At 51.0% G+C, this 27,796-nt stretch overlaps 13 protein-coding genes across 13 annotated transcripts; 7 read left to right on the forward strand and 6 right to left on the reverse strand.

Annotated features, from left to right (window-relative positions):
* Positions 1-248: 248 nt before the first annotated feature.
* Positions 249-2,235, forward strand: VTN77DRAFT_188 (uncharacterized protein; the record flags this gene model as incomplete). Its single annotated transcript, XM_069417659.1, has 6 exons — positions 249-341; positions 404-417; positions 511-655; positions 720-734; positions 791-1,297; positions 1,354-2,235. The coding sequence occupies 6 exons, from the start codon at positions 249-251 to the stop codon at positions 2,233-2,235; spliced, it is 1,656 nt and encodes a 551-aa protein (XP_069282551.1).
* A 478-nt stretch (positions 2,236-2,713) lies between these two features.
* Positions 2,714-4,206, reverse strand: VTN77DRAFT_189 (uncharacterized protein; the record flags this gene model as incomplete). The annotated part of the gene is made up of 2 exons (XM_069417670.1): positions 2,714-3,807; positions 3,867-4,206. 2 exons carry the CDS (start codon positions 4,204-4,206, stop codon positions 2,714-2,716), a joined length of 1,434 nt encoding a protein of 477 aa, XP_069282552.1.
* A 234-nt stretch (positions 4,207-4,440) lies between these two features.
* VTN77DRAFT_190 (uncharacterized protein) lies at positions 4,441-5,835 on the forward strand (the record flags this gene model as incomplete). Its single annotated transcript, XM_069417682.1, has 2 exons — positions 4,441-4,623; positions 4,687-5,835. 2 exons carry the CDS (start codon positions 4,441-4,443, stop codon positions 5,833-5,835), a joined length of 1,332 nt encoding a protein of 443 aa, XP_069282553.1.
* A 602-nt stretch (positions 5,836-6,437) lies between these two features.
* Positions 6,438-7,269, reverse strand: VTN77DRAFT_191 (uncharacterized protein; the record flags this gene model as incomplete). Its single annotated transcript, XM_069417693.1, has 3 exons — positions 6,438-6,997; positions 7,063-7,185; positions 7,239-7,269. The coding sequence occupies 3 exons, from the start codon at positions 7,267-7,269 to the stop codon at positions 6,438-6,440; spliced, it is 714 nt and encodes a 237-aa protein (XP_069282554.1).
* Positions 7,270-7,623: 354 nt separating this feature from the next.
* On the forward strand, positions 7,624-9,128 carry VTN77DRAFT_192 (uncharacterized protein; the record flags this gene model as incomplete). The annotated part of the gene is made up of 6 exons (XM_069417704.1): positions 7,624-7,644; positions 7,704-7,735; positions 7,831-7,954; positions 8,010-8,514; positions 8,568-8,861; positions 8,917-9,128. The coding sequence occupies 6 exons, from the start codon at positions 7,624-7,626 to the stop codon at positions 9,126-9,128; spliced, it is 1,188 nt and encodes a 395-aa protein (XP_069282555.1).
* A 565-nt stretch (positions 9,129-9,693) lies between these two features.
* Positions 9,694-11,442, forward strand: VTN77DRAFT_193 (uncharacterized protein; the record flags this gene model as incomplete). Its single annotated transcript, XM_069417715.1, has 1 exon — positions 9,694-11,442. The coding sequence occupies one exon, from the start codon at positions 9,694-9,696 to the stop codon at positions 11,440-11,442; it is 1,749 nt and encodes a 582-aa protein (XP_069282556.1).
* Positions 11,443-11,837: 395 nt separating this feature from the next.
* Positions 11,838-13,256, reverse strand: VTN77DRAFT_194 (uncharacterized protein; the record flags this gene model as incomplete). The annotated part of the gene is made up of 1 exon (XM_069417726.1): positions 11,838-13,256. One exon carries the CDS (start codon positions 13,254-13,256, stop codon positions 11,838-11,840), a length of 1,419 nt encoding a protein of 472 aa, XP_069282557.1.
* Positions 13,257-14,460: 1,204 nt separating this feature from the next.
* Positions 14,461-15,686, forward strand: VTN77DRAFT_195 (uncharacterized protein; the record flags this gene model as incomplete). Its single annotated transcript, XM_069417737.1, has 2 exons — positions 14,461-14,958; positions 15,036-15,686. The coding sequence occupies 2 exons, from the start codon at positions 14,461-14,463 to the stop codon at positions 15,684-15,686; spliced, it is 1,149 nt and encodes a 382-aa protein (XP_069282558.1).
* A 192-nt stretch (positions 15,687-15,878) lies between these two features.
* VTN77DRAFT_196 (uncharacterized protein) lies at positions 15,879-17,344 on the reverse strand (the record flags this gene model as incomplete). The annotated part of the gene is made up of 3 exons (XM_069417748.1): positions 15,879-16,236; positions 16,307-17,286; positions 17,342-17,344. 3 exons carry the CDS (start codon positions 17,342-17,344, stop codon positions 15,879-15,881), a joined length of 1,341 nt encoding a protein of 446 aa, XP_069282559.1.
* A 318-nt stretch (positions 17,345-17,662) lies between these two features.
* On the forward strand, positions 17,663-19,000 carry VTN77DRAFT_197 (uncharacterized protein; the record flags this gene model as incomplete). The annotated part of the gene is made up of 2 exons (XM_069417759.1): positions 17,663-17,930; positions 17,994-19,000. The coding sequence occupies 2 exons, from the start codon at positions 17,663-17,665 to the stop codon at positions 18,998-19,000; spliced, it is 1,275 nt and encodes a 424-aa protein (XP_069282560.1).
* A 396-nt stretch (positions 19,001-19,396) lies between these two features.
* Positions 19,397-21,132, forward strand: VTN77DRAFT_198 (uncharacterized protein; the record flags this gene model as incomplete). Its single annotated transcript, XM_069417770.1, has 3 exons — positions 19,397-19,496; positions 19,585-20,549; positions 20,605-21,132. 3 exons carry the CDS (start codon positions 19,397-19,399, stop codon positions 21,130-21,132), a joined length of 1,593 nt encoding a protein of 530 aa, XP_069282561.1.
* A 774-nt stretch (positions 21,133-21,906) lies between these two features.
* On the reverse strand, positions 21,907-23,153 carry VTN77DRAFT_199 (uncharacterized protein; the record flags this gene model as incomplete). The annotated part of the gene is made up of 2 exons (XM_069417781.1): positions 21,907-22,575; positions 22,674-23,153. The coding sequence occupies 2 exons, from the start codon at positions 23,151-23,153 to the stop codon at positions 21,907-21,909; spliced, it is 1,149 nt and encodes a 382-aa protein (XP_069282562.1).
* A 950-nt stretch (positions 23,154-24,103) lies between these two features.
* Positions 24,104-27,712, reverse strand: VTN77DRAFT_200 (uncharacterized protein; the record flags this gene model as incomplete). The annotated part of the gene is made up of 1 exon (XM_069417793.1): positions 24,104-27,712. The coding sequence occupies one exon, from the start codon at positions 27,710-27,712 to the stop codon at positions 24,104-24,106; it is 3,609 nt and encodes a 1,202-aa protein (XP_069282563.1).
* Between the last annotated feature and the right edge of the window lie 84 nt (positions 27,713-27,796).

Raw genomic sequence — 27,796 nt, forward strand, 5'->3', positions numbered from 1 at the left:
CGGTCAAGGTTGCGGGCCACGCTGCCACTCCTGGTTGACCCCGCCAATATGTGTTGACCGCCGGATGCACTGCCCAGAGACAGAGCTGTTGTTGCAGCTCAACGTTTCCTTCCACATCATTCCACGCCCGCTTGCTTCTTTTTTACTTTCTGTGATTCCCTCCATTTCCTTCTATATACCGTCGTTGCCCGTCTGTCCTCAATTCCTGTCAGGCCAGAACTCCTCACATCACCTAGATTCGCGCCGCAATGGCGTCCCCAGAGATTCGTAAGGCTATCTCGGAAGCCGCTCTGAAATATGTGAAGCCTGAAGGAAAAGTTTTCGAATATGGCACCGCAGGGGTAAGTGATGCCTTTGATATTTGATTGTCAAAGTGCAGGGCAACTGATTTGTTTCCTAATAGTTTCGCATGAAAGCGTGAGTATCTCCAGTCCACCAAACGAAGAGACCTCCCCGCGCATTGTGCCCCGCGCTCATCGTTCCTGACTTGGATCCCGCTTCCGAGAATAGTGACCTTCTCAATACCGTTGTCTTCGCTGTAGGCCTTCTCGCTGGTCTTCGTTCGAGAAAGCTCAATGGACAATGGATCGGTGTTATGGTTACTGCCAGTCACAACCCAGCGGATGACAATGGAGTCAAGCTGGTCGATCCTATGGTTGGTGATGTTGCGTCCCCAAGCGCCTGCCACAAGGAATGCTGACGCATAAAAAAAATCATAGGGTGAAATGCTGGAAGTAAGGCTCGAAAAGGATTCCTCACTACCGGGTTCAGTTCTTAACTCTTGTCTCAGGCTGAATGGGAGGCATATGCTACGAGACTCGCAAACGCTCCGCTTGAAAACATTGCAGATGTCTACGACGAGTTGATCAAGGAAATTGATATCAACATGGCCAATCCCGCTCGTGTGGTCTTTGCACGGGACACTCGTGCGTCTGGCTCTCGCCTCGTCGGTATTCTGAATGTTGCGCTTACTGCGACGGAGGTGGAATTTCTCGACTTTAAGTACTTGACGACTCCACAACTTCATTACATTGTTCGCTGCAAAAACACTTTGGGTACACAGTACGAATACGGTGAACCCACTGAGCAAGGGTATTATGAGAAACTTGCAGAAGCTTTCAAGAGGGTCATGAAGGGTGCAAAAGTTCAGGGATCTCTTACCGTCGACTGCGCCAATGGTGTTGGTGGGCCGAAGCTGCGAGAGCTTATCAAATATCTCCCACCTCCGGACCAGGGAGGCGTTGAAATCAAAGTCGTCAACGACAACGTCATTAACCCTGACAGCCTGAACTTCGAGGTAAGCTTCGTAGTTGCCAGAGCGAGGACCTGACCAAGCTGACCAATGCCATTCAGTGTGGTGCGGATTTCGTCAAGACGAAGCAACGTGCTCCGCCATCATCCAAGGCAGCGGTGCTTGATCGTTGCGCCTCTCTGGATGGCGACGCCGATCGCCTGGTCTACTACTTCATAGATGAGGGCGGCGTCTTCAGACTTTTGGATGGAGACCGTATTGCAACCCTGGCCGCTTCTTTCATTGGTGATCTGGCCCGCAGTGCCGGAATCGCACAGAAGCTGAAGATCGGTGTCATCCAGACGGCTTATGCAAACGGTTCTAGCACTGATTACATTGAGAAGGTACTCAAGCTTCCGGTTGTTTGCACTAAGACTGGAGTCAAGCACCTTCATCATGCTGCTTTGCGTTTTGATGTCGGAGTGTATTTCGAAGCCAATGGTCACGGCACCGTTACCTTCTCCGAGAACGCTCTGAAGATTATTAAGAGCACCGAACCTCAGTCTCCTGCCCAGCAGCATGCACTGGAGTGTCTGAATGCTCTCACAGATCTGATCAACCAAGCTGTTGGCGACGCCATCTCAGACATGCTGCTCGTCGAGGCCATCCTTGCGCACAAGGGATGGACCCCCAAGGAATGGCTTGGCACGTACACAGACTTGCCTTCTCGTCTCGTGCGCGTTGAAGTTGCGGATCGTTCGATATTCAAAGCATACGATGCCGAGCGCAAGCTGGAGTCGCCCCCCGGACTTCAAGCCAAAATTGACGCTCTGCAATCCCGCTATAACAAAGGACGAAGCTTCGCACGCGCAAGTGGAACTGAGGATGCAGTTCGTGTCTATGCAGAGGCTGCAAGCCGATCTGAAGCCGACGACCTTGCGACGCGTGTTGCGAACGCTGTGCGGGAAGCAGGCACCGTCACTGAGATCGTGCAGTCTACTTGAACATAGCCTCCTTCTCCTAACCCGCCATTTTCTTCCTCACAGTCCTACGTAACTCGACCAGACACAACAAGATCAGGTAGTTACGGGTTGATCTGTTTAGTGAGATAAAAGTCAAGGGAGAAAATGAGGATGGATGTAATTCCCATTGATGGGGATAACATTCATCATCGATTTCCAGGCGGGGAAAATAAAAAGGCGGCGAGAATTTCACAAAGGAATAATGCCTGTAACGACATGAATTATATCTAGAATAGTTTCTTTTCACTAGGAAAAAAGAAGAAATTAAGTTCGCGGTACATATATCGATTTGAACCGCTTTTTTTTTCTTACAATTGCAAAATGATAATCCAGACAGCAACCAGGATTTTTTTTTCTCCCAAAGAACATTGAATTTCCGGGTATTTGCAAATACATACAATGATGTAAATTTCTGTACTGCCAGGGATGGAAAGAAAAAAAAAAGCGCTTGCATCTGTCATCAACCTTCCTCCTGATCCATATCGTCCCGATTACGCTTCGAGCCCTTCCCTGGTCGTTTTTTCAGGACTGATCCTTTGCTGCCTTTCTTCTCTTCTAGTTCCTTCATTTCCGTGATGGCGTGGCGCTGCGCCTCTCCGACACGGTCAGCCAGGACCATGACCTCATCCTTCTCAATCTCGTACTCCTTCAGTTTCTTGCCCAGTGCCGCTTCGATGCGCAACCAGATCTCTACATCGTACTGTGTGACGAAACTGATGGCGCGCCCGCTCTTCCCTGCACGTGCCGTTCGTCCCACACGGTGGATGTACGTTTTGCTGTCAGGGGGCAGGTCAAAGTTCAATACCACGTCGACGGAAGGAATGTCGAGACCTCTCGCCGCAACGTCGGTCGCAACGAGGATGTCGCGGCTGCGGGAACGGAACTTCCCCAAAGCACCCAATCGTGCTGACTGCGAAAGTTGCCCGTGAAGAGGGATCGCCCCGAAACCGAGAGCTCGTAGGAGAATGGCAATACGTTGTGTTTCGTGAACAGTTCGGGTGAAGACGATGGCGGATTGACCGGCAAATTCATTCAACAAATAGACAAGGTAGATGTCCTTGTGCTTGTGAGGGAAAAAGAGGTAGGATTGGAGGAGGGTGGAAACGGTCTGGTATTTGCTGGAAACAGATACCCGAAGGGGGTTGCTGAGAGACGCTCGCTGTAGGGACTCCACCTTGGAAGTCATGGTCGCAGAGAAGAGATAAGTCCGTCGTTCCCGCGGCAGAACTTTGAGGATTTTATCGAGAATAGGACCGAAATCCATGTCAAGGAGCCGGTCTGCCTCGTCCATGACCAGGTATTTCAACGTCCGTAGCGAGAACCCCTTCGTGTTTTCAAGGTGATCAAGTAACCGCCCAGGCGTGGCAACGATTATATGGGGCTTCTTGCCCAGTGCAATTGCTTGCGGTACCATGTCCATTCCTCCGACGATGACCGCGGAGCGAACCGATATCGTCGAGCCGAGCGCTTCGAAGGACTGAGAGATCTGGTATGCTAATTCTCGAGTCGGAGCTAATACCAGACCAAAATATGCTTGCGGCTTATCCATAAGAGCTGTATTGTATCGTGTCAGCTACCATTATTTCGTATTTGAAACGTCAGCAGCTTCGAACCTTGTAGGATGGGAAGAGCAAATGCAGCCGTCTTCCCACTTCCGGTCTCTGCGAGCCCTATCAGATCGCGACCCTGTAGGGCCAGTGGTATTGCCTCAGCTTGGATTGGAGTGGGCGCCTTGTACCCCAGAGCCTCACAGGCTTCACATAATGGGTCAATGATTCCTAGATCTTTAAACGTCTTCTGCGTGGGTTTAGCTTCTCCATCTCGGGCCTCTTTGTTGTTGCTGCTGTTGTTGGAGGCCGCTTTCCCGGATGAATTTTCGTTATCTGAGGAATTCGCATCACTCGAGTTTTCTGCGCCCTCGTGGGCAATTTTTCTTTTCTTTAGTGCTGGCATTTTTGGTAATCTATCTCAATGACTATGAGATGATAACCGTTCCCCGCGAACTTTTGGGTAAGGCGGTCCGCAAAAAAATAATTTTGGCGCGCCGCAAAATCAATGATCCGAGCCCTTCCCCGATTTTCTCGTTATCGGCAACCAGCAAAAAAAGTTCAATACAGCCAGGACTATTGAAGTTGTCAACTGATTTGTTGATTTTTCTTCAAGTCCCTCTCGACCAAAAGATCCAGAATGGCAAGAAGACGCGTGAAGAAGCGCACCCATGTGCGGGTGCCGAAGAATGAGCCTGGAAATTTGAAATCGCCGAAGTCGATGGTTATTCGAATCGGCGCAGGAGAAGTTGGGTCCAGTGTGAGCCAGCTTGTCAAAGATTTTCGATTGATGATGGAACCTGGTACGGCCAGTCGTTTAAAAGTGAGTTTCCTCGATTTCACCGCTTGGTGATGGAATTGTTCACTCTAACATGCCCATATTTAGGAACGCCGAGCCAACAAGCTGAAGGACTATACGACGATGGCCGGGCCTTTGGGTGTCACACATCTGATTCTTTTCTCCAAATCGAGTACGGGGAACACTAACATGCGAATCGCGCTCCATCCTCGTGGACCGACATTGCACTTCAAAGTTGAGAATTATTCCCTTTGCAAGGACGTCGCAAAGGCGTTGAAACATCCCCGATGCGGTGGACAGGACTACAGAACACCTCCTCTCTTGGTGATGAACAATTTCAACTCTCCGAATGCGGATGAAAATTCCAAAGTTCCCAAACGCCTCGAATCTCTCATGACCACCATTTTCCAATCACTCTTCCCGCCGATCTCTCCACAGACTACTCCTCTCTCTTCTATTCGCCGTGTGATGCTCGTGAATAGAGAGCTATCGTCCTCGTCAGATGGCTCCGGAAACGATCATTACATTTTGAATGTCAGACACTACGCTATTACCACAAGGAAGACCGGAATACCCAAACGAATCAGGCGACTCGATGCAGCGGAGCTGCGCCATAAGGATAAGAAGAAAAGGACCTTGCCGAACCTTGGAAAGCTAGAAGATGCTGCCGACTATTTGCTCGATCCTAGTGCCGGCTACTTCTCGGCCAGTGAAACTGAACTGGATACCGACGCGGAAGTGGAAGTCGTCGGGAGTACTACGAAGAAGGTCCTGAATAAGCGGGAACTGCAACGGATGAAAGCAGGCGAGAAAAAACCGGAAAAGCTAACTGAAAAGCCGCATGTTGAAAAGCGAGCTGTGAAGTTGGTGGAGCTAGGTCCCCGTATGAAGTTGAAGCTGATGAAAGTCGAAGAAGGTCTATGTAGCGGGAGAGTTATGTGGCACGATTTCATTTCAAAGACGGATAAAGAGATCAAGGAGATGGATGAAACGTGGAACAGGAGGCGGAAGGAAAAGGAGGAACGGAAGAGGCAACAGAAAGAGAACATTGAGAGGAAGAAGCAGGAGAAAGCAAAAGCCAAAGCTAGTGGACAGGGTGCCGAGGGCGAGGACGAGGACGAGGACGAGGATGAGAGCATGGATGACGCATGGGACAGCGACGAGTTTGATGAGGAAGCCGAGGTTGAACAGGAAATGGACGACGACGAAGACGAAGACGAGTTCATGGAGGAATGAGTTGAGCACCCTGGACATTTCGAATGATCGTCTCAAGTTCCCCTGGCTTGAACAGCGATATACGATAATTTCTTTTTATTGAGACCACCATTCTTGCAGTGGCCATATGAATGGCACTGTGGCACCTAAGCTTCCGGTGCAGTGCAAAACATGCTACCTTCGCCATCGCGGTCGAGTCACTTCGATACTATACTATTCGCGAGGTAGCTAAACTGCCACTTGGAGTGAGGATGTAACTTGACGTGCACCCGCTTCTTATTGACCCTGAGGTCGTACAAGGGAATCAGTCTAGGGAAACAAGTGAGAGAAATGGTGCCATGAATTAAATAACCATTTCTATAGCACATCGCAGTGTCTCAGAAACAGGCCTTGAGCCTGGGACCTGCGTACAAGGGCTGGTCGCATGTTCTGGCATCAAACTCATTGACTATGCTCCAAATGACCCTGCTTACTCGGGTATCGTTGTTACCTACCTACCTATGTAGTTACTAGCTATAAATATTCCTGGAAAACAAAATAATGATCCGTCCATTCATCAGACACTTCTCCACGTATCGCTAGAACTCCGTATGATACAGTCGCAGTACACCTCCATTATCGTACTACGACGCCGACGATTCCTTTAGTTTCTGCTCCACAATTCTGCCTACAATCTTCTCCAGGATACTGAAGTCCCCGCCAGAGCCCTTTTCAAAGTAGGCTTGGACACTTTTCTCGACATACTTTCCGATAATGTCGATCTCAACGTTCACCTCTTCCCCAGGTTTCTTTTGCGCCGTGACGATTTTCTCTTGGGTATATGCGATGAGCATGACTTCCCAGTAGCCATCCTCACCGTCGACAACCTTCGTAACTGTCAGACTGGCACCGTCCAGCGTCACATAGCCCTTTTCAACAACATATCGCAGGATACTCCTGTCTCTGGGCTGAAGTCTGAATACAAGCGCGTTGCCGTCCGGCGTGACCGACAGGATCTTCGCAGTGGTGTCGACATGGCCCTGAACAAAGTGCCCGCCCATCCTGGTCGAAGCGGAAACGGCGCGCTCGAGATTAACTCGCGAACCGGGCTTCAAGGAACCTAGGTTGGTCCGGCGAAGGGTCTCTGGAGCAACGCCGACCTTGAACCAGTTCTTGTCGAAGGCAGTGATGGTCAGGCATGTCCCTTGACAAGTGATGTTTTTCTTAGCATGGGAACACGTCAAAGGGACAAATATATTATATGCCTACCATTGACGCTTATACTGTCCCCGAGGTGTGCATCAGTGAGGATTTCTGCGCAGTCCGAAATTGTCAGGGAGGTTCCCCCGCCCCCGCTTGCGCTGGTATCAAGGGGATCGAGGGACGTAACGGCTGGGGGACAATCAGCTTTGCGGCATCGCAGATTGCTTTTTCGAAAGACTCACTCCCTACAGTTTCGACAAGACCAGTGAACATGGTGCACGGCTTGCTGTCTCAAAGATGTATCGTCCACCTGAATTTGGGTCGTGCGGAGGAAAGATCGCTGAGGGGTCGGAATGACTGACCTCGGCTTAGTTCCGACATGGCGGAGTACCTGCCGGACTCCGTATAAGACGCTACAACAACCACTACTACATACATACACACTTACCGCATGCATCTCTCAGCTCTGATAGTATGACTGTCACATTGGCACTGCGGAGCATTTCACGGCGGTCAGTGTACGCCTTATCCAATTCATCCCCAGGATGTGTCGCGCAATGGCGGCGCTACTCGACAGCAGTTCCTCTTCCAGGAACTCTTCCATTGGAAGGCATACGCGTTCTTGACATGACCAGAGTTCTGGCTGGTGTGAGTGTTTCGGAAAGTTTGCTTCTTCTGATTTGAAATTTGCTGAACATGCATTGTAGCCCTACTGTACACAGATCCTTGGAGACTTAGGGTATGCGCCGAACCGCTCGTTACAACCTTACAGATCCAGCAAGCTCCCGCCTGTTCAGCTCCCGAATATACATGCTGATTTCGTGGCATTTCTAGAGCAGATGTAATCAAGATTGAGCACCCTGTACGAGGCGATGATACCAGAGCTTGGGGCCCGCCTTTTGCAAAATACCAAGACGAGACGAAGGACGGCCCTGGTGAGAGTGCGTACTATTTAGCAGTAGGTAATGTTGTCGCAGGTATGCAGAAGTCTTCCTGCTGACGTCCTGAAAAAGGTAAACCGGAATAAGAGATCAGTTGGCCTCTCGTTCGCACACTCGTCAGGCGTGGAGATCCTCCATAAACTCGCCAGAGAATGTGACGTGCTTGTCGAAAACTATCTGCCAGGAAGTCTCAAGAAATACAAAATGGATTACGAGACTCTCAGTGCTATCAATCCGAAGTTGATCTATGCAAGTATCACCGGATACGGCCAAACTGGGCCGTACAGCAACCGGGCAGGCTACGATGTCATGGTGGAAGCCGAAATGGGATTGATGCATATCACGGGGTCAAGGGACGGCCCTCCTGTGAAAGTAGGAGTGGCGGTAACGGATCTGACTACGGGTCTCTACACGTCCAATGCAATTATGGCTGCCCTGATAGCCAGATCAAAAACGGGCAAGGGTCAGCATATTGATGCTTGTCTTAGCGATTGCCAAGTTGCTACTCTGGCAAATCTGGCAAGCTCTGCGTTAATAAGCGGAGAGACCGATTCGGGACGTTGGGGCACCGCGCATCGTACGTGAAATAATATCAGGTTAATACATATCGAGATGCTAATCCCTCATCAGCTTCCATCGTTCCTTATCGAAGTTACAAGACGCGTGACGGCGATATCCTCGTTGGAGGCGGAAATGACAAGCTGTTTGGCGTCCTGTGCGATAGACTCGGACATCCTGAATGGAAGACCGATTCCCGCTTTGTGACGAACAGTGATCGAGTCAAGCACCGAGAAGAGCTCGACAACATGATAGAGGAGGAAACGAAACAGAAGACGACGCAGGAGTGGCTTGAAATCTTTGAGGGAAGCGGGATGCCCTATGCAGCAGTCAACGATATTCAAGGCACATTGAATCATGCACATGGTGGGCTCCCGCACGTCAATTACTCGCCTTACTCAGTCTGCTGACCAAGTTATAGTCCAAGCTCGAGGCATGGTCACCGAGGTTGATCATCCAGCCTGTGGACGGATAAAGCTTGTGAATACACCGATCAAATACTCTCATGCTAAACCAGGGGTCAGAATGCCACCTCCAACCCTTGGCCAGCACACAGACGAAGTCCTTCGAGATCTGCTAGGATATAGCGACGAGGAAATCGTTTCATTGAGACGAGAGGGAGTTATATCATAGGAAAGAAAGAGGAACTCTCTGAAATTACCTTAATCATGTAACTGTCCGCGGGTCTTGACATAGGGTCTATATGGTCATTTCAGGGAGTACATCATGTACATGTAGTTCCATTGACCTGGACATGAAGCCATGGAAAATCTGGTCTCTTGTGTGAGTCCACCCTCTATTAGCATGGGATATAAAAATTGGCAAGGGGGTTACATATTGGTAAGGGATATGGCGAGATAGATATAAAATCTATATAGTAGGTGCATACCTAGGTAGGCCTGGGGACCAAAGTCCCTGGCATAGACTAGTATTTTCTATTCAATCCAGTCGAGCAAAGCGAGACCTGTAATTACGTCTTTACATGAGAAACTCAACTTCAAATCCCTGAAGCCAAAGTTTCTGGTCTGATTGTCCTAATCTGGTCGAGTCAAAATCTCTCGATCACGTGACAATGTAGACATGTTCGGATTTGGCACTACTACTGAATCCATTCTGCACGGATGAATGAAACTGTACGGTCAATGGAATCTGGCCCAGGGTATTGTTCCCGATCTTTCCATCGAGTCCTGCTAATACGATGTCCGAACATAATGGAGGTCCAGACCCCCCTCCGGCGGGAAGGGTGGCCCAGCCCGCGGCATCATCAGTGAATGGTGCATCAAGTCAGCATTTACCTGATAGCCCTCATTCACTGTTGACAGAACAATACAACTCTACGCCTATTCAGCCAAAGCCCCAGTCTCCTTCAGATGTGCAAAATAAAAACTCCAAGATTCCACAGATCCCCAAGTTGTCTCCTGCTACCACAGAACTCCTCGCACGAATCAATGGTAATAAGACAACAGACGTCAAAAGAGAAGGTGCTCCTGCAACAAGTTCAACTGGCTTGAACTTTTCTCCGTTTGTCAGACCGGTCTCTGAAAATTCGGATATCGAGATGAATAACAAGAGCAAGATGAAGATGTCTTCTGCGATTCTAGAGCTTCCTGCAGCTCCTTTTTCCAACCATGGTGCTGCAACGGCGGTGCCAGCTGCAGCCCCAAAGGCTCCTGTGCCACCATCTCAGCATCCTATCGTGCCAGGACTCGTCAACATCGCTCCAAAACCGGTTGAAAAGCCGGATCAATCAGCAACAGTCGCTCCTCAGCCGCCTGCAGGAACTTCTGTGGCTCCATCCCCGGCAAGCCAGCAGAAAACAGCAACACCTCGTCAGCGCAAAAATGGCACCAATGGAGCTAAACGAGGCAAGAAACGCAGACGAAATGAAGATAGCGATGATGACAATGTCAGAGCCGATGACTCTAGTTCCGACGAATCTTCCAACTTTACTCCGATCGCGACCCAGACGAAATCTGGTCGGCAGGTTCACCGACCTTCTCTCTTTGTTCCGCCTCCTGCTCCTCCGCCCGCACCTAAGCCGAAGGCACATTCTCCAGATGCTCCCAAAGGAGCTGCAACTGATGGTGCAGCGTCAAGAAAGCGGAGAAAGGTGTATCGCAAGGGTAAAGAAGTGAACATTGTATGTGCACATTGTCAACGAGGCCACAGCCCGTCGACCAACATGATTGTCTTTTGCGACGGATGCAACGGCTCTTGGCATCAATTCTGTCACGATCCCCCAATTGAAAAGGAGGTCATCGAAGTGAAAGAAGCGGAATGGTTTTGCAGAGAATGCAGACCGGTGGAATCTTCGGTTGAAGAGGTGTCTCAAAAGTCCCAGTCGTCAGACCAGATGATTGCACCTGTCCATCAGGATTCTCAGATCGCTGCGAAATTGCCGGAAGCTCGCGTTGGAGGAGAGATGTTTTCAGCAGAAGAAAGACGCGGGTATTTGTCTGGATTGTCTCATGCAGCACTCGTTGATCTGCTCGTGGATCTATCGGATCGCAACCCTACTCTTCCGATCTTTCCTCCGAACCTGAAGGATCTGAAGCAATCCAAATTCTTCTCACCGTTCACATCTACAATGGTATCTGCCCACTCTGGTCCATCGCCCGCTGTCGCTCCAGCGAACACTCAAAATGAAGGGCCGTCAGATATGCCAGCAACGAAGAACGACGCCTCTAGCGCTCCAGCACCAGGCACCACAAGCCAGTCACGTCGTAGGCGGGATGATGATTCTGATGATTCGGGATCAGAATATGAAATTGAAGAGCATCGACTTTACCCACGAGCCGGAAACGGCTTCCGTCTTCCTCCCGAAACCGAGGATTTTGACATGCTCCTAGACGACCCTGCCTGTCCGACGTTCAGTTACCAGCTACACGGATATTGCAATGAAAGTGCGAAGACGACCGGCGTTGTCTCTGTTGGAGGCGCAGCCTGATACGTCCTACTCCTCGCGTGCCTGGATTTGCATGTTCTAGAGACTCTCGATTCGCACCGTATCTTTCCCTTTCCAATACAGTTTTGGGCTGGCCGGGAAAGATGCTCATCTTTTGGATTCGATTTACTTCATTTAAAATTTGTCGCAAACCGTTGTGGTTAGCTAAAGCTTGGAGGAATATTGGTATCATAGCTACAGCCTCTGTATTCTACTATGGATTATGAAACTTGTGGCGTATGTTGTGCACCGATATGACATGTCAGGGGATTAGAAGTGAGCGATGCTAATGGCTGCTTCAAAAGGAGCATCCAGGAGTTTGTGGATAAGCCGACGGCTGGTCGTCGAAATGTCCTGGTTTAATGCGTCTAGATACGAGAGACAACAAAGAAGCGTTCTTACATTGAGTCAACGATGATATTTTCTGAAGCTGATACTGCTCTGTTCGCCAGCCTGTTCTTTAGAATTAACCGACCGCCTGAGATAATGTCCCTGCTAGAGCATGCAGGTGGATCCCAAACCACCTCTGCCACCGTCCTCCTTGCCCGGGGAGTCCCAAGACCTGTTTGATCAAGATTGGGCGACAAAACTAGAAGATCTGCCACGTTGCCCGTCGTCAAACCCAGGTCGGAAATCGAATCTGCCAGGCCAATGGCTGCACGTGCGCGGGTGGAAATGCACTCGTAGAGCATCTCTGTATCGGCCTGTGTGCCATGCTGATAGATACCCACACCAAGGCAGGCAAGAGAGAGCGGATCTGGACTGCCCCAGGGTGTGAATGCGTTGCCGACGTTGTTGACCCCGATGACGGCGTCGAGGCCGTGCTTGCGGATCATGTCCAGGACTTGGAGAGTGCCTCTGGCATGTGAGTGTGATCCGTCTGGATGGGCGGCCATGTACAGGTCGCTCGTTGGAAGACCTACAAAGCTGACAGGCAGGTTGTTCGCTCGAATCTCGTCGGCAAGTCTGCTCCATTCCTCGTCCGAAAAGAGCGTCAGTCGTGTGCAGTGTCCCAGCATCACTTTTTTGCCTCTGCATTGGGAGGCTGTCCAGCCTTTCGCCTTGAGCGTTCGGAGGACATGCCAGACTAGAGGCTCCCTGTCGCGACCAAGATTGTAGTCGAGATGGAAATCGACGTGTTTCCCCAGTTCCCAGGCTCGCTCAATGGTCCATTCGATGTTCCTTTTGGCAGCTTCAATGCTTGATTCTACGTACGGCGTCGTTCCAATCACGTCTATAGCGGCATCGCGAATTGCGTCTTCCATCAGCTTCCGGTTTTCCTCACCGTGCTCCCCTCCAGAAAATATCGGATCCTGCGCAAAACAGACTAGTTGGATGTGACAGATATCCCTCCACTCCTCTTTCAGCTTGATGCCCGCTTCCAAGCAAGTTTTCTTGACCACCGAGTCAACTTCTACAAAGCCTCTCATTGCCGTGACTCCTGCCGCAACAGACTCTGCAATCAGCCATCCTCCACGTCTGAGCAGGTCGGGCAGAGTAAACCGCGCCTTGGCCTGGCTGGTAAATGATAGCGCCTCTTGGAATGTCCCCGTCGATGGCAGGAGGTCAGAATATTCGGGCGCGCAATGCACGAATGCCTTGTCTAGGTGGATATGCGGGTGTACGAGGGCAGGCAGGACTAAAGGATAGCTATCATCGTCATCGTCTTCAGCACGGGGTTGGACTTGGACATTATGTGGAGTGATTGACTCCATTTCCTGCTTGAGGATGATGTCCCAAACCGACCTTGGCGCTCGATTTGCCAAGCGAACGCCTCTCAATGACTCGACCTGTTTTGTACGAATTTGCTGTGGCATTTTTGATCTGCGGTTACTGTAGAGATTTCTTGGACCGATTCTTTAGGAAGGCATCGAAGCAATGTTATTGACAGTATGAGATTCAATCACTAGGATTTTTTTTGAGAATTGATTATCTTTCTCTGTAATTCTTGTGTTAGCATATCTGAAAGAGGAGGACATCGGGAGATGAAGATACTTATCTATCTGTCTATGTATGTCCTATATTTTACGGAGTACAGTGCAACATTCTCCATACGGAGTACATCCGTAAGGAGCAAAACACTCTTCTCAGAGACGTTGATAAGCACATCATTAGCAAGAACTAGATATGCAATATTATAATCAGTGCCTGTGCCTGATAGGATGATAAGAGCGGGGGAGTAGCCGTTCCGCACTCGTATCTAATAATTCCGCGCTGTTAGGATTTTGTCAAGCAGAAAGGATCACACCGCCTGCTTTATATGTAAAACACCTGGCATGTGGGCCAGCATGTGGCAGCTGCACCAGCCACGGCAGGTGCAGCCCAAACATAGCATAGCAGTCAGTAGCAGTAAAAGCTGTGACAGTCCACCAAGGTCCAGCAGCCAAACCAGCAAGAAAGAACAACAGGAGCAACCATTTTATTATTGTTTCAATCGATCTAACATAGCTCATGAAACTCTGATGTGTTAGTCGTGGACTATGTGTCTCACATTGCTGCATCAGCTTTTGCATAGCTTTCCCCGTCATTGTTGAATTTCCAGTGGTGAAACAACCGCAGCTTCAACCACGTCTCGTCTCAGGTCTGATGTTTGGCACAAGAACCACAAGAACGTGATCAGCGAGCTAAGAACCTCAACCTGTTGGCATCATCTCCAAAGCTAAAAGGAAATAAATAATAAGACATCGCATCCTGTTCCAGTGTGTCTGAAGTGAAGGCAGGTTCCTTTGCTTAAGATAATTTCTCTGGTTATTTCTTTCTTTATTTTTTCTTTCAATGAGGGGTTGATCTGATTGTCCTTTCCTTCAGTTCTGAACCCCCCAGCGGTGCTATCTCTCTATATCTATAACCTGTCTATTCCTTGAACCTTGAACGATTTATAATTGCTTCGTCTCCTCTTACTTCGGCGTATTAATTTCATACCACTCAGCCAAATTCAATTTCCAGATACATCAGAGAAAGATTCAGGAAGGATCGAGAATTCGAAAGATATCACGAAACGATACGACATCATACCACACCATGGAGAAGATATCCTCCCAACCCGTGGGCTTCACCCCTCTACCGGAAAAGAAATGGTACCAGCACCTCACGCTCGACCTGTTCATCAAAGTCCTCAACCAGACCTTCCTCCACCCCTTCATCGCCTGGATCGTGGTCCTCTGTCTCCGCGCGCAGGCCACGCCAACGCATCACCCCTCGTTCATCATCGCAGTCGGTTACGCCGCCCTCTTGACGCTTCTCGCCGCGGCGAAGATGCTCAATCACCGCCTGGCTTACGGCCCGCCGCGCGAGGTCGATCTGAGTAACGAGGTCATTGTGGTCACCGGAGGTGGCAGTGGGCTAGGCCAGCTTATCGCGCAGATCTACGGGATGCGAGGGGCTAGTGTTGCTGTGCTGGATATTAAGGAAGTTGGCGAGGTGGAGGGTTGGGATGAGCTCTCGGGCGTGGAATACTATCAATGTGATGTTGGGGATCGTAGGGCTCTTGAAATGACGGCAAGAAGGATCGAAGAGGATGTAAGTTATATCTTTTTATCTTTTGTATTCTTTTTTTTTTTTAACAGTCTGACATGCGTACTGATCGAGCTTCACAGCTTGGAAAACCAACAGTGCTTATCAACTGCCTGGCAGCCGGGATCAATGGACAGACCATTCTATCCCTCGCCCCAGATGCGATGAAGAAGACGATTCGAACCAATCTTCTCGCACCCTTTCATACCCTGCAAGTTTTCTTGCCCGGCATGCTGACGGCAGAAAACGGCGGCGCTATCGTCACTGTGAGTTCCGTCCTCGGCCAGCTCACTGCTGCTGGTCTAGCAGACTATTCCGCCAGCAAGGCCGGCCTCAGTGCTCTGCATAGGACGCTGGAAGCCGAACTCAGAGCGTCGGGCCACGACGAGAAGATCAAGTTGCTGTTAGTCGAAACGGGCCAGATGTGCACCCCGCTGTTTGATGGAATCGAGACACCAAATGGGTTCTTCGCACCCGTCCTGGAACCAATCCAAGTCGCCTATGAAATCGTCTCTGCAATCGACAAAGGCAGAAGTGGGGTGATTAGGCTACCCGCTTTTGCTAAACTGGTGAACTGGTACGCTGTGTTGCCGGCCTCGATCCAACGGCTTGCCCGCTATCTAAGCGGGATTGACGGCGCAGTCGCAAAGGCTTTCGCGGGAAAGACTCCTCGAACCCAATCTGAATCCTCGAGCAGATCAGAAAGTGACGTAGAGGTCATCGACGCGGAATAACGTTATTAATAAAATATTATCGTTCTGACGTGATGTTCGATTAATGTGTTAGATGACACTCCTGGCGAGTTACGTAAGAACTCCTGGATGACCGAGAGATGAAAAGATGACGTCTCGGAATGGAACGCCCAATGGAATATGGCATGGGGGAGATTTTACCTGCTGCCCACATGCTGCCGACAACTCGACGCACTACTGCTCAGTCGCAAGAATCATCTTTTCACGCTCAGGTCGACGAGGCATAGTACCCGGCTTGCTATGTTTCCGAACATTCTCCTCTCTTCGTTTGATGGCCGCAAGCTCCTCCCTCTTGATCTCAGCTGCTTTCTTGACGGCCTTTGGTAAATGACGATGACGCCTGATTCTGCGGATCTCAGGCATATGGGCGTATCTGCTGATCAGCGCTTGGTCGTACTCCAGCTTCTGTCTCTGGCGCGCACTCTTGATGCCGCTACGCGACGAAGCATTGGTACGCCAGATTCGGATGTTACCGTCGTCAGAACCGGAGAGAATATATTTGTTATCCGGGGTGAACATGGCTGAGAAGACTCTGCAAGCACCATTAGCATAATGACAGTAATAAAAGAATAGATAGAGTGATGAAATTATGGAAAGCATACCGTTGCATTCGCTTTGTATGATAGATATCTCTCGAATGTCCAGCGGCTCTATTCCATAGACGTATCGTACGGTCGTAGGACGCGGTAACCAACTCCTCCCCAGTCGGGCTGAACTCTACGTCCATGACAGCAGCGACGTGGTCCTTGAACACATTCAAAGCGCGATCCATCTTTCTCATGTCGAACATGTACATATTGTGATCCTCGTTGGCGACGGCAAAGTTGAAGGCCTCCATGGGATTCCAGGCAATGGCATTGGAAGCGAGTTTCAAGATCACTTTGGCCAACGGTGACGACGTGCGGAGATCGTACATAACAATTGACCGATCGGTGGCGGTAGATCCGAGGATGGACGTTTCCGTCTGGTTGAAGGCCAGAGATGTGATGGTGTCGGTACTGGTCGGCCAGTGGAGAGTCTGGGATGGGGTGGATGATGGCCGGGACAGATCGTAAATGGAGATGACAGACGATGAGGCAGCGAAGGAGGGGTGATCGCGGTGGCGAGAGACGCCAGTGAAAGCGCTCTGTCCCAACCAGGTTGCCAGCGGTGGTGCCTCTGGCGAAGAATTGTACGGGTCGAACAGCTTGACGGTCTTGTCGCTGGCGCACGACAACAGCTTCCGATCTAGTGTCCAGCACATGCCCTTGACGATGTTCTCATGAGCCTGGGTGTGCCAAATCTCCTCGCGATTCGTCAGATCCCAGACTTTGACTACGCCATCACCGCTGCCGCTTGCAAATCGTTCGAGAGAGCCCGGATCCTTGGCCATGGTGTACACGCCGTCCACATGGCCTCTACCTAGCTGTCCAATAAATGGCGCCGCAAACATGCGATCCATCTTCGTGGCATTCAAGGCTCGCGTGTATTCTCGTGCTCGTTCGAATGGATGCTGTGCTGGGTCGAGGTTCCTGGGCTGTCTCATGACGCTCGACCCGGGAGCCTGCTGCGAGGCAGCAGAGCGCGAGAGAGCCTTGATTTTCTGTAAAATTTATAAGTATAATGCGTTTAGAAACAGCTGCAGTCAAATCACTTACCATGCTGGCTCAGTGTGGTGCAGAAATGCCCATGTGTTAAAAAGCATGAAGTTTATAACTTTTTTAAGATTGCGGATCTAAAAAGTTTGGCTGGGCTGGGTGGGTGGTTCGCTAGCGCGCGGGTGAAGGTGGCCGGAGCTTTCCTGGTGACGCTCCGTCAGCCTGGGCACCAGACGTCCGCCTACAGACAGCAGCTCTCATCCATCCCACCAACAGCTCTCCGCATCTAGCTAGAGTAAGCAATTTCTACCACTCTAGCATTCCATTACTTGTTGTTCCTTTCCCCACTGTATCGCATAACAGCGGCGTCAGTCATCCAACATGGCTTCCTCCGCGACTGTCGCCCAGCGGATAGAGGAAGCGAAGGCTCTCGCGTCGAAAGACCCCTCCAAAGCCGAGAAGATCTACAAAGATATCCTGTCTGAAGGAGTTGGGACAACGGAGACTGCTTCGCGCGACTATGAAGCCGCTTTGATAGGTCTGGGAGAGGTATACAGGGATGCCAGGAGGCCGCAAGAACTGGCCGAGTTGATCAAAACAAGCTGGGGCGTCTTCTCGTCGTTCGCCAAAGCGAAGACTGCGAAGCTAGGTAAGTGGTGGTTTGACGGGAGACTTGATCGAATATGACGCAAGATGTTTACATGACTTCTAGTTCGCCAACTGTTGGATCTGCTCAGCGAGATCCCGAACACCCTAGATATCCAGATTGTTGTGATCAAGGCCTGCATAGAGTGGGCCGTCTCAGAGCGACGGTCCTTCCTTCGACAGAGCTTAGAAACCCGCCTAGTCATGATCTACATGCAGAAGCAGTCCTACTATGACGCCCTGACGCTCATTAATTCCCTGCTCCGAGAGCTCAAGCGGTTGGATGATAAGGTTGTGCTTGTGGAAATACAACTGCTCGAATCCCGGGTCTACCATGCACTCGGCAATCAGGCCAAAGCGCGCGCTGCGCTCACATCGGCTCGTACGTCTGCATCAGCTGTCTACACTCCTCCCAACCTTCAAGCTGGTCTGGACATGCAGAGTGGCATGCTCCACGCCGAGGACAAGGATTTCAATACGGCCTATTCCTACTTCATCGAAGCTCTGGAAGGCTACAGCTCGCTCGATGATGCAGAAAAGGCGACGGCGGCGCTTCAATATATGCTGCTGTGCAAGATCATGTTGAATCTCCCCGACGACGTTACAAGTTTACTCAACTCCAAGCAGGCTCTCAAGTACGCAAGTACGCGGTTGGAAGCCATGAAAGCTGTGGCACGTGCTCACGCCAACCGATCCCTGGAGGAGTACGAGAAGGCCCTCTCGGACTACCGGTATGAGCTGGGAGGTGATGTCTTTATCCGAAATCACCTCCGACGACTTTACGACGCGATGCTGGAGCAGAATCTCATCAAGGTCATCGAACCATTCAGCCGAGTGGAGATTGACCACATCGCCAAGATGGTCGGACTGGATACGCAACAGGTGGAGAGGAAGCTATCACAGATGATTCTTGACAAGGTCATCGTCGGCGTGTTGGACCAGGGCGCTGGATGTCTGATCGTTTTCGACGAGACCGAGAGGGATCAAGCCTACGATGCAGCGCTGCAGACGATCGAGAAGTTGAGCAACGTGGTGGAATTGTTGTACACTAATCAGGCGTCTTTGTTGGAATAAATGCTGTCACATGCTGTCTGCTTGGAGAGAGCTAGATAAAGCCTGGTTTGGGGGAGGATATCGCAACCATTAGAAATGGGATCATTTCGCACCCAAGTTCGTTCAACATGTTATGGACTTCATCATGTACAGCAGCAGTAATAAATTAAACGCGCGGAGTGGCAAGCGCTATTCTAGGTAGGAGCGACTGGAGGTACCTGTGTTACCGTAAACGGCTTAGCGTCGTAGCGTGAGACAACCTTGACCATCGCGACTTTGCTGAACGTTTAAGTCGGACTGCCCAACGACAACAGGCCAGCCCGACGGACCAAGAATCCACGTATTATCTCGATTGCCGACGCTGACGGTCTTCTTCGCTGGCGCGTCTCGTATCCAGTCTCCATTTTCCAGCACAGCATGGCCATGAACGCTCCCATGCAGCCCAATTTTCCTCGCGGCTACCCTCAAGCCGCGCAGCGCTCTCCCGCCACTCCTCGTCGCGGTGCCCCAGGCCCAGGTTCGACCCCGAGCCAAACCCAAATTTCTTTCTAATTAGCCGCGTGGGTGTTCGGTTTTGCTAACTTTATAACCCTTGGCGACTTCAGGACCTATGCCTATGCCCCATCCTCATCCTCATCCTCATCCTCAACAAGGCATCCCTAACCCGCAATACATGGCCGCCGCCGCCCAGCAGCAGCGCAACATGCCACAGGTCAACGATGCTGCCCTGCGACGCAGCCGGAAGCCGACTGACAAAACCATCCCGGAGGGCGTGGAGGATGTGATCATCGGGGAAGGAGTCCAGCAATACAAGAGTCTCCGGGAGCTGGAAAAGCGACTGGACGCCGCTATGATCCGAAAGAGACTTGATATTCAGGATTCAATTAGCCGGACAGTCAAGCGATTCCGAACTCTCCGCATCTGGATCTCCAACACGGTGGAGGATCAGCCATGGCAGAAGGCCGGCGAGCACAACGGATCCGGCAACGCCACCAACCCCGGCTCTGGACGCTACAAAGTGAGAATCGAGGGAAGACTGCTGGATGATGACAGCGACCCTACCGTCCCTGATGAGGACAGCGACGACGAGGAGAATGACAGAGACGATGCGCAGCGGGACGGCGATGCGATGGATGAAGATGGCCCGAAGGCAGAAAAACCCAAGAAATCCAGACCATCAAAACGGCCGCGACCGCGGTTCTCGCATTTCTTCAAATCCATTACCATCGATTTTGATAAGACGCCGACGGCAAAACCAGAAGACATCGCCCCGATCACCTGGACCAAGCCACAACTGCCTCCTAATGCGACCTCGTTGCCTCCCAACGCCGACTTTGACTCCTTGCAATTCTCCCGTGCCGCGCAGGAGAATGTGAACATCACCGTGAGTCTTGTGAGAGACGAGACTCCCGAGCGGTACAAGTTGAGTAAGGAGCTGGCGGAAGTCCTTGACGTCGAGGAAGAAACCCGCAGCGGAATTGTGCTCGGAATCTGGGACTACATCAGAGCCATGGGTCTGCAAGAGGATGAAGAGAAGCGACAAGTTCGCTGCGACCACCGTTTGAAAGCTGTATGTGGATCTCCTGGCATTTTCACTGCCTACCGATACTAATTGTACTGCGCAGATCTTCGGACGCGACCAGATGTTTTTCCCACAGATCCCGGAAGCCATCAGCGCGCACACTTCTCCTCTCGATCCCATCAAGTTACCCTACACGATTCGTGTCGACCAGGAGTTCCATAAGGATCCGACCCCCACCATCTACGACATCCGCGTGGCGGTAGACGATCCACTGCGGCAGAAGATGATCGCCCTGACCTCGAACCCGCAGTACGCGGCCTCGATCCGTCAGATCAGCCTCCTCGACGACCAGCTCTCGCTTATCATCCAGGCGCTGATGCACTCCAAGGCCCGCCACTCATTCTACACCGCCCTCAGCAAAGACCCCGCCACCTTCATCCGCCGCTGGCTGAACTCCCAGCGCAGAGACCTCGAGACGATCCTGGGCGAGGCCACCCGCGGCGGAGGCGAGGATGGCAGCGGGCCCGAATTCAGACGCGGCGGTGCCAACAGTGTCTGGAACGCCCCTGTCGCCAGGGAAGCGGTCCGGTACATGCTTGCCAAACCGGACGCTGCAGCAGCTATGCGATGATCGCGTCGGCTTCATTAGCAGTCTTTTCCGGAACGGTCCCTCGATTCTGTTCGGACCGTTCCTCTCTTCTTGCGATGTTCTATTTACTTTTCCTTTTTTACGTCCTTTTTAACTAACTGATGGGTTTTTTCCCTCTTTTTTCTGTACTCCAATAACTAACCGACTTGTATGGGAAGGATGCTCTTTTCGTTTTTTTTTTTAAATGGATTCATGAATTCAAGGGGGTACTACCTCAGGCGCTGGTGTAGGTTGTGCGGGAGAATGCAAAGTACTGTACTGTACTGTAAATTGTAATATGTCTGTGTTTTCTCAACTGGGTAGACTTTAAAAAGAGAAAAAAAGATTGTTATGTTATTCTTATTATTGTCTTTCATGCATGGCTGCAGAACACCAGATATCACGTGAATCGTATATGTAGGACTATATTATTGTACAGAATTACCCGAAAAATAGAGCAATTATGCTAAAGACAGAGGTGCGTCTGTGGCTGATTGCTTTTGGTTCCATCCCACATTGCATAGACCTGAGAGACTAAGTCTTCTCGCACGTAGGTAAAATTCTTCGACTGAAGATACCCGACGGCGTCTCCTTCGCTATGATCCAGGTCCAATCTGACAGAAAAGGCCTAATGCAATGCCGGAGAAACCTCTTCACATAGCTAACAGGCGACGGCGATAGTTTTCAAGTGATCCATCGACACGGCCTTGGATAGTGAATTCATTGCAACATCGTCAGGAGGACAATCAAGTCGGGAAAGCGAGATCTGTGACCTGTCTATGACTTTCTCTTTCTCAACATGTCGGTGCCCAATGTGTCGACGACAGACGTCTTAGTTTGTTCAGCTCCGTCGCCGGTCTCGAAATAACCTTCCTCTTCTCTCAATTTCCCAGCCGCATCGAGTACAACGTCCGGCTGAACCTCTTTGCCGGGTTCCTTGACTTTCTTAGCCGGAATAGCGGGCTCCCGGAAGCGCTTCATTACCGCCTCGATCATCTTTGAGAACCAGTAATAGTTTAGTCCGTTGAGGATGAGGTTGGAGGCGACATATGTCAAAACCAGCCATATCGGAACGCCAGCTGCGGTCTGGTGAGCGAAGAGAGAGATCTCCGCATTTGCTCTGGCACATGCTTCATCAACACAGAGAGTCCCGTTTCGCTCCTGAAAAATGGTCGCACTGGTGTTGACTGGGTCCAAAACGGACGAAGGAGGAGCAGACCAGGTCTGCTTCACTGCTCTCCACATGTCCATATACACGAGGGCAGATTGCCAGGTGCCCCAGACAAGGCGACAAAAGAAGAAAACGACGAGCAGCGTTATTCCATTGTACCACTGTGCCTTGCTGCCCGTCATGTTGACTTTGTCCAAGAACCAATGGATGTTGAGGAATGGGCTAGAGAGCTCATAGAGGATGAATGTTGGAGCGTAAAAATTGACGAACGGTCTCTGGACGTATGGACGTTAGAATCCCGGGTAAAAAGGATAATGCTCATTTCTTTAGATTCCGCGTAAAGAAGGTAAGAATAAGGAAGGAGATTACGAACAAATCCTTGCGCAAACACCCACAGCGCACTAATAGCATGGAAAAGCATGCCCACCCCGAACATCTTGACATACACGGTGCTCACAATGAGATCGTATAAGAAATACCCCGTCGCCAATGCCTGTACCAGACCGCAGGCACCAGTGTATCCATACACACGCTCTTCCGCAGTCATGTCTTTCCTCTCGCGATCCGCAAACATGACCCATAACGCAACCAAGTTGATCAGCGTGCTTTGCAGGAAGGAGACGACGTGGACATCCCAGTTGAGCTGCGTACGACGCGGAAAACGTGGATAGAACTGGGGGAAAAGCGCTGCAGACAGTCGCGGCGAAAGATACGAGTGGACGAATTGATAGAAGGCAAAAGCAAACAGGATCTCATGGATGTGGTTCGGCAACGAATGCAGATTGAAATAGACTGCCCAGGGGGTTACCAAGCCCCTGAGCCACGGAGGCGGCGGAGGTAAAGGATCCAACATGGTGACGCTCAGCGCCTCGCCCTGAGGGCCCTGAGGACGATAAGAGGTTCAAAAGGGAAGAAGCCAAGAGGAAAAGGAAATGATACGAAGAAGGTGAAGGAAAATCGAAAAAGAGCTTCCCACTGCCCAGGAGGTATGATAAAGGCGGCGACTATGCGGAAGTCATCTCCGCGACCGAAGGTCGGAAACCGCCAGAATATATAGAGAGCAAAGCAGAACGGAGCAAGCACGGGCAAGGAGAAAATAGGAAGGGAAACGACGAGAGGAGTCGTTATTAAGATTGGGCAGACGAGAACAGGTCAGCACGCGAGTATACCAGCGGCAATCTCGATGAGGCAGGAGGTCACCCACATCAGCCTGCCGTGGTCCTGGCGCGTGTCGCTCTTCCCTTGCTGGGGCAAATGACGTGGACTTAACTACTTCGGGTTTAATTACCCGGGCGCCTGGGCCTGGCAGGTACCGAACCTAACTAATTTGGTTCTGTTGGGGATGCAGGGCACGGATGACTCAGCCACCTGACGGCCACTGAGCCACCTTGGATGGCAGCGTGGACAAGCACAGGATAGGTTTGTTAACTTCTGGAGGACATTATTAATGTTCATGTGCATCTCATCATCATTCGTAACTATTTACTAGGAAAAGTAAAAAGCCTGACAAATAGCATAAACGAAGGAAAAAGACAAAGGAAAGTAGGTAGCGATCGACAAGTGTCAGCGGGGCCTTTGATCTCGACCCCAGCTTGCAACTAGCAGATAAGAATCATAAGAGAGTGGTATCGATATGTCATGTCCGAAATTCCTTCACTCGAATGGTGATCACATGGTGAATCATGTGCCCGTGACTCGACTATTCAGAATGCACGGAAGAAACAGCATCCAAACGCATTGCGCAGCATTCCTGGAGCGAATCCATCGCACTCATTTCTCATCCTTGTTCACAACGCTCGAGTGTCATACCTCGTGGACACTGGCGGCGCTATTCATGTCTGTCCCGATACCACTGTCGGTGTCCCCAGGCAGTATATCGGTCAGTTTCGGCGGTGCCTCCAGTTCGGACAGTGCTTCTTGAAGCACCTCGTCCAAGTCTGCACTGGCTTTGTTGGCCCCGGTCGTTTGGTAATCGCCCTCAGCACCAACTTCCCGATTCTCTTTGCTCACGTTATTCTCTTCGAGTTCGGCGATGAACCCGTTGACAGAACTGGCGTAGCTAGGTTGGCGGCGGTAGCTCGCCCGCCTCTCCGTTCCGGTCTCGCTCTCCGCTCCGCTGTCATGCTCGTGCTCCTCCGGGAAGGTTTCGTTCTCCTTGTTGGCAACAGCGTCTTTCCCACCCCACGAGGTCTTGCGCGACGCCAGGTTGGATTTGACCGAGTGACTCCGTTTGAGGTTAGTCAGTCCCACGTTGCCCGCGGGGACCAGCGTCGTCTGATGGTCGGTGGAACCCCCGTTGCCTGTCACATTGTTCAAACTGAGGATCCTGCGTTCTTTTGAAGATCCGTTCTTACTGGCCTTCGATGCATTTCGTCGTCTGAGTGCCATTCCAACACCGCTGCTAACCAAGCTGCGGTTGTCCTTCGCCGTGCAGGTAGTGCTGGCCCCGCTGGCTTTGGTAGCAGTACTGCCATAGCTGGGCACCCGCTTCAGATTCATGGGCCGGCTGAGGAGCACGCTGCGAGCGTGGTCAAGGACTCCTTCGAGAATCCTTCTCTCGAGACTTTCTGCCCGGTCCTCCATGAGCTGCATCTCTTCGTGACGGATCTCCAGCGCTGTCTCGAGGCTTGAGAGCTGTTTGTTGAGCTTCGTGTTCTGCTTGGCCAATTCTTCTTTTTCTTGCTTCAGAGTTTGGATGATCTTCAGCAGAGACTCTTTCTCCTCGTTCAGACTAACAATCTCTGCTTCAATCTTCTCTTTCTGCGCAATCCTCCTCTCGAGGGCGATGGCAGCGTCCTCTGCTTCTCGTTTCTTTCTCTCATAATCCTCGACCAGAAGGCGTGACTGAGTGGCTACCATTTCGGTGATCTCACGGGACGTCGCCATGACCTTTTCGTGAATCTCATCGAGCTTCTCAACGTGTACCAGGGACTTGCTTGCACTCTCTGTATAGGTAAGAATGGTATCGAGCTTTTTATGGAGCTCGGCGTCCTTCTCATGAGCCTCATCGAGCTTCTCAACCTGCGCCAGAGACTCATTCGCACTCTCTGCATGGCTAAGGATGGCATCGAGTTTCTTGTGGAGCTCAGCGTCCTTTTCGTGAGTCTCGTCGATCTTCTCGACAAGCGCCAGAGACTCGTTGGCACTCTCTGCGTGGCTGAGGATGGCATCGAGTTTCTTGTGGAGCAGCTCGACGTCCTTTTCGTGAACCTCATCGAGCTTCTCGACAAGCGCCAGAGACTCGGTGGCACTCTCTGCGTGGCTGAGGATGGCATCAAGCTTCTTGTGGAGCTCGGCGTCCTTTTCATCGAGCTTCTCAACGTGTGCCAGAGATTCATTTGCACTCTCCGCATGGCTAAGGATGGCGTCAAGCTTCTTATGGAGCAGCTCCGCGTCCTTTTCGTGAGTCTCGTCGATCTTCTCGACAAGCGCCAGAGACTCGTTTGCAGTCTCTGCATGGCTGAGGAGGGCATCGAGCTTCTTGTGGAGCTCAGTGTCATCGTACTTTTCCGGCTCGGGAGGGGGGAGCGCAGGAAGGAGAGGAGGAATGGCAGAAGGGAGAGCGCACAGATTTGTCCTTATTTGCTCAGTAGTTCTCTGGGAGTGCTCGTAATGCTGGCCGACGATCAAGAGAATATCCTTGATAGTGCTGAGGATCTGAGGATGATCTTCAAGGATTTGTCTCTCTACGCGATCTGCAGTAGCAGACGTTTTCTCCAATTCTGCCTTGGACTGCTCTTGTTGCTCTTTGAGTTCATTGTGTATCGCTTCCATTTTATTGTAGGATTCGTCAACTTTGTGGAAAAACGTTTTCGCGTCATCGCTCATGCGCTCGCAGGTTTCTGTCACACTGTCGCCCATGGCACCGATCACGAGCTTGATGTCTTCCGCAATGCTCTTTGTGTTTGTCAGATGTTCGACACTGACCATGTCTCGTGCTTCAATCTCCGAGAATTTCGAATCGACTGCTGCCTGCAGTTCATCATATTTGGCTAGGATTTCCCCAATCCTCTCGTCGATCTTAGCGCTCAGGTCGAACACGATCGCAGCACGGCTTTCGTCTTGCTTGACCAAAGCAGCGGCGTCTCGCTCTTCAGTCTCGAGCTTCGCTGCTTCCTGTTCCCCACGAGCGCGCTCGAATTCCCGATTGATGAGCTCATTGAGCTCCTTGATGCTCTCAACAGTATTAGTACTGAACGTTTCGGCGGATGCGATTATGCCTTCTACGACAGTCTTCAACTCCGAGAGCCCTTCCTGACTCCCATCAAGTTTGCTCTTGAGCTGATCACCCAGTTCACTAACAACCGCCCTGGCCTCATCGATCTTCTCCGCAAGTCCGCCATGTTCGACCTTCCGTGCTTCGAAGGCCTGAGCAGTCAGTTCGGCTTCGGCCTCGACCTTTTCCTTGAACTCAGCCACAAGACTACCAAGTTCCTGGATTTCGGATTTTGTGGGCAGTGTCTCCACGTCGGGGAGCTTGAGCTCTTCAATTTGTGTTTTGACCTCGAAAATCATGGCTTCCACGGTCTGAAGGTCGCTCTTGACCACTCTCTCCGTATCTTGCTCCGCGGACTTCTCGTTGTTTTTAAGGTCGTCGACAGCAACCCATATATCCTTTAGCAAAGTTTCCAGGGTTCCAATGTCTGATTTGGTAGGGCCCTCTGCCTCCAGGCGGGTAGAAAGCTCGTTGATGGCATCCTTTGCTTCCGAGATACGTGCCTCCAAAGCCATAATATGTTCTGACTTTGCGATTTCATCGGGTTTAGGGAAATTCAGTTCATCGATCTTAGACTTCGTGTTTCGGAGAAGCCTTTCAATGGCGTCGGTGTCATCCTTCCTGGCAGCCGCCGGATTGAGGGGGATCTCCCGGGCACCGGCTTTGACGACAGATCCGTGAACCTCTCGCACTGCAGCGAGGACTTCATCGAGATGCTCCTTTGTCAATGCATCCTCTGGAGGTTGAGAGACCTGTGAATTGGACTGCATGGCCTCAACCTTAATTTGAAGCTGAGTAATGAGGACCTTAAGGCTTTCAATGTCGTTTCCAATGGAGTTTTCCCTCGCTAGGACGAGTTCTCTGCCACGATTGGTTGTTGTCTCCTCAAATTCCCTCTGTGACTTTCGGAGAGCTTCCATCTCTAGCTTGATGGTGTCTAGACCTTCCCTAAGCGTCTCCAAAACCTCACTACTGCTACTCTCGTCGGGCTTGTTGAGAATCCTTGCTAAGTCTCCACGGATGGAATAGATACCGTCGTTGAATGCGTCCAGTAGCTCGTTCGTATTCGAAAGCGTTCTTTCGCTGACGTCCCTTCGCTGTATGGCTTCGGCCTGCAGTATTTCAAAGCTTCTTCGAAGAGCTGCTATTATTTCATCCTTCTCTGAAGGCCCTGACTTAACGAGGCTCATGCCCATTGCATCGCGGAGGTTCTGAAACTCTTCCTTGACTGTCTTCACAACTTCGGAAGTATCNGTTTCTAGTGCGGGTACTTCGACTGA

This window comes from Rasamsonia byssochlamydoides, assembly GCF_041956645.1.
Source record: "Rasamsonia byssochlamydoides strain NRRL 3658 unplaced genomic scaffold VTN77scaffold_1, whole genome shotgun sequence".
In the NCBI taxonomy this organism is placed as follows: domain Eukaryota; kingdom Fungi; phylum Ascomycota; class Eurotiomycetes; order Eurotiales; family Trichocomaceae; genus Rasamsonia; species Rasamsonia byssochlamydoides.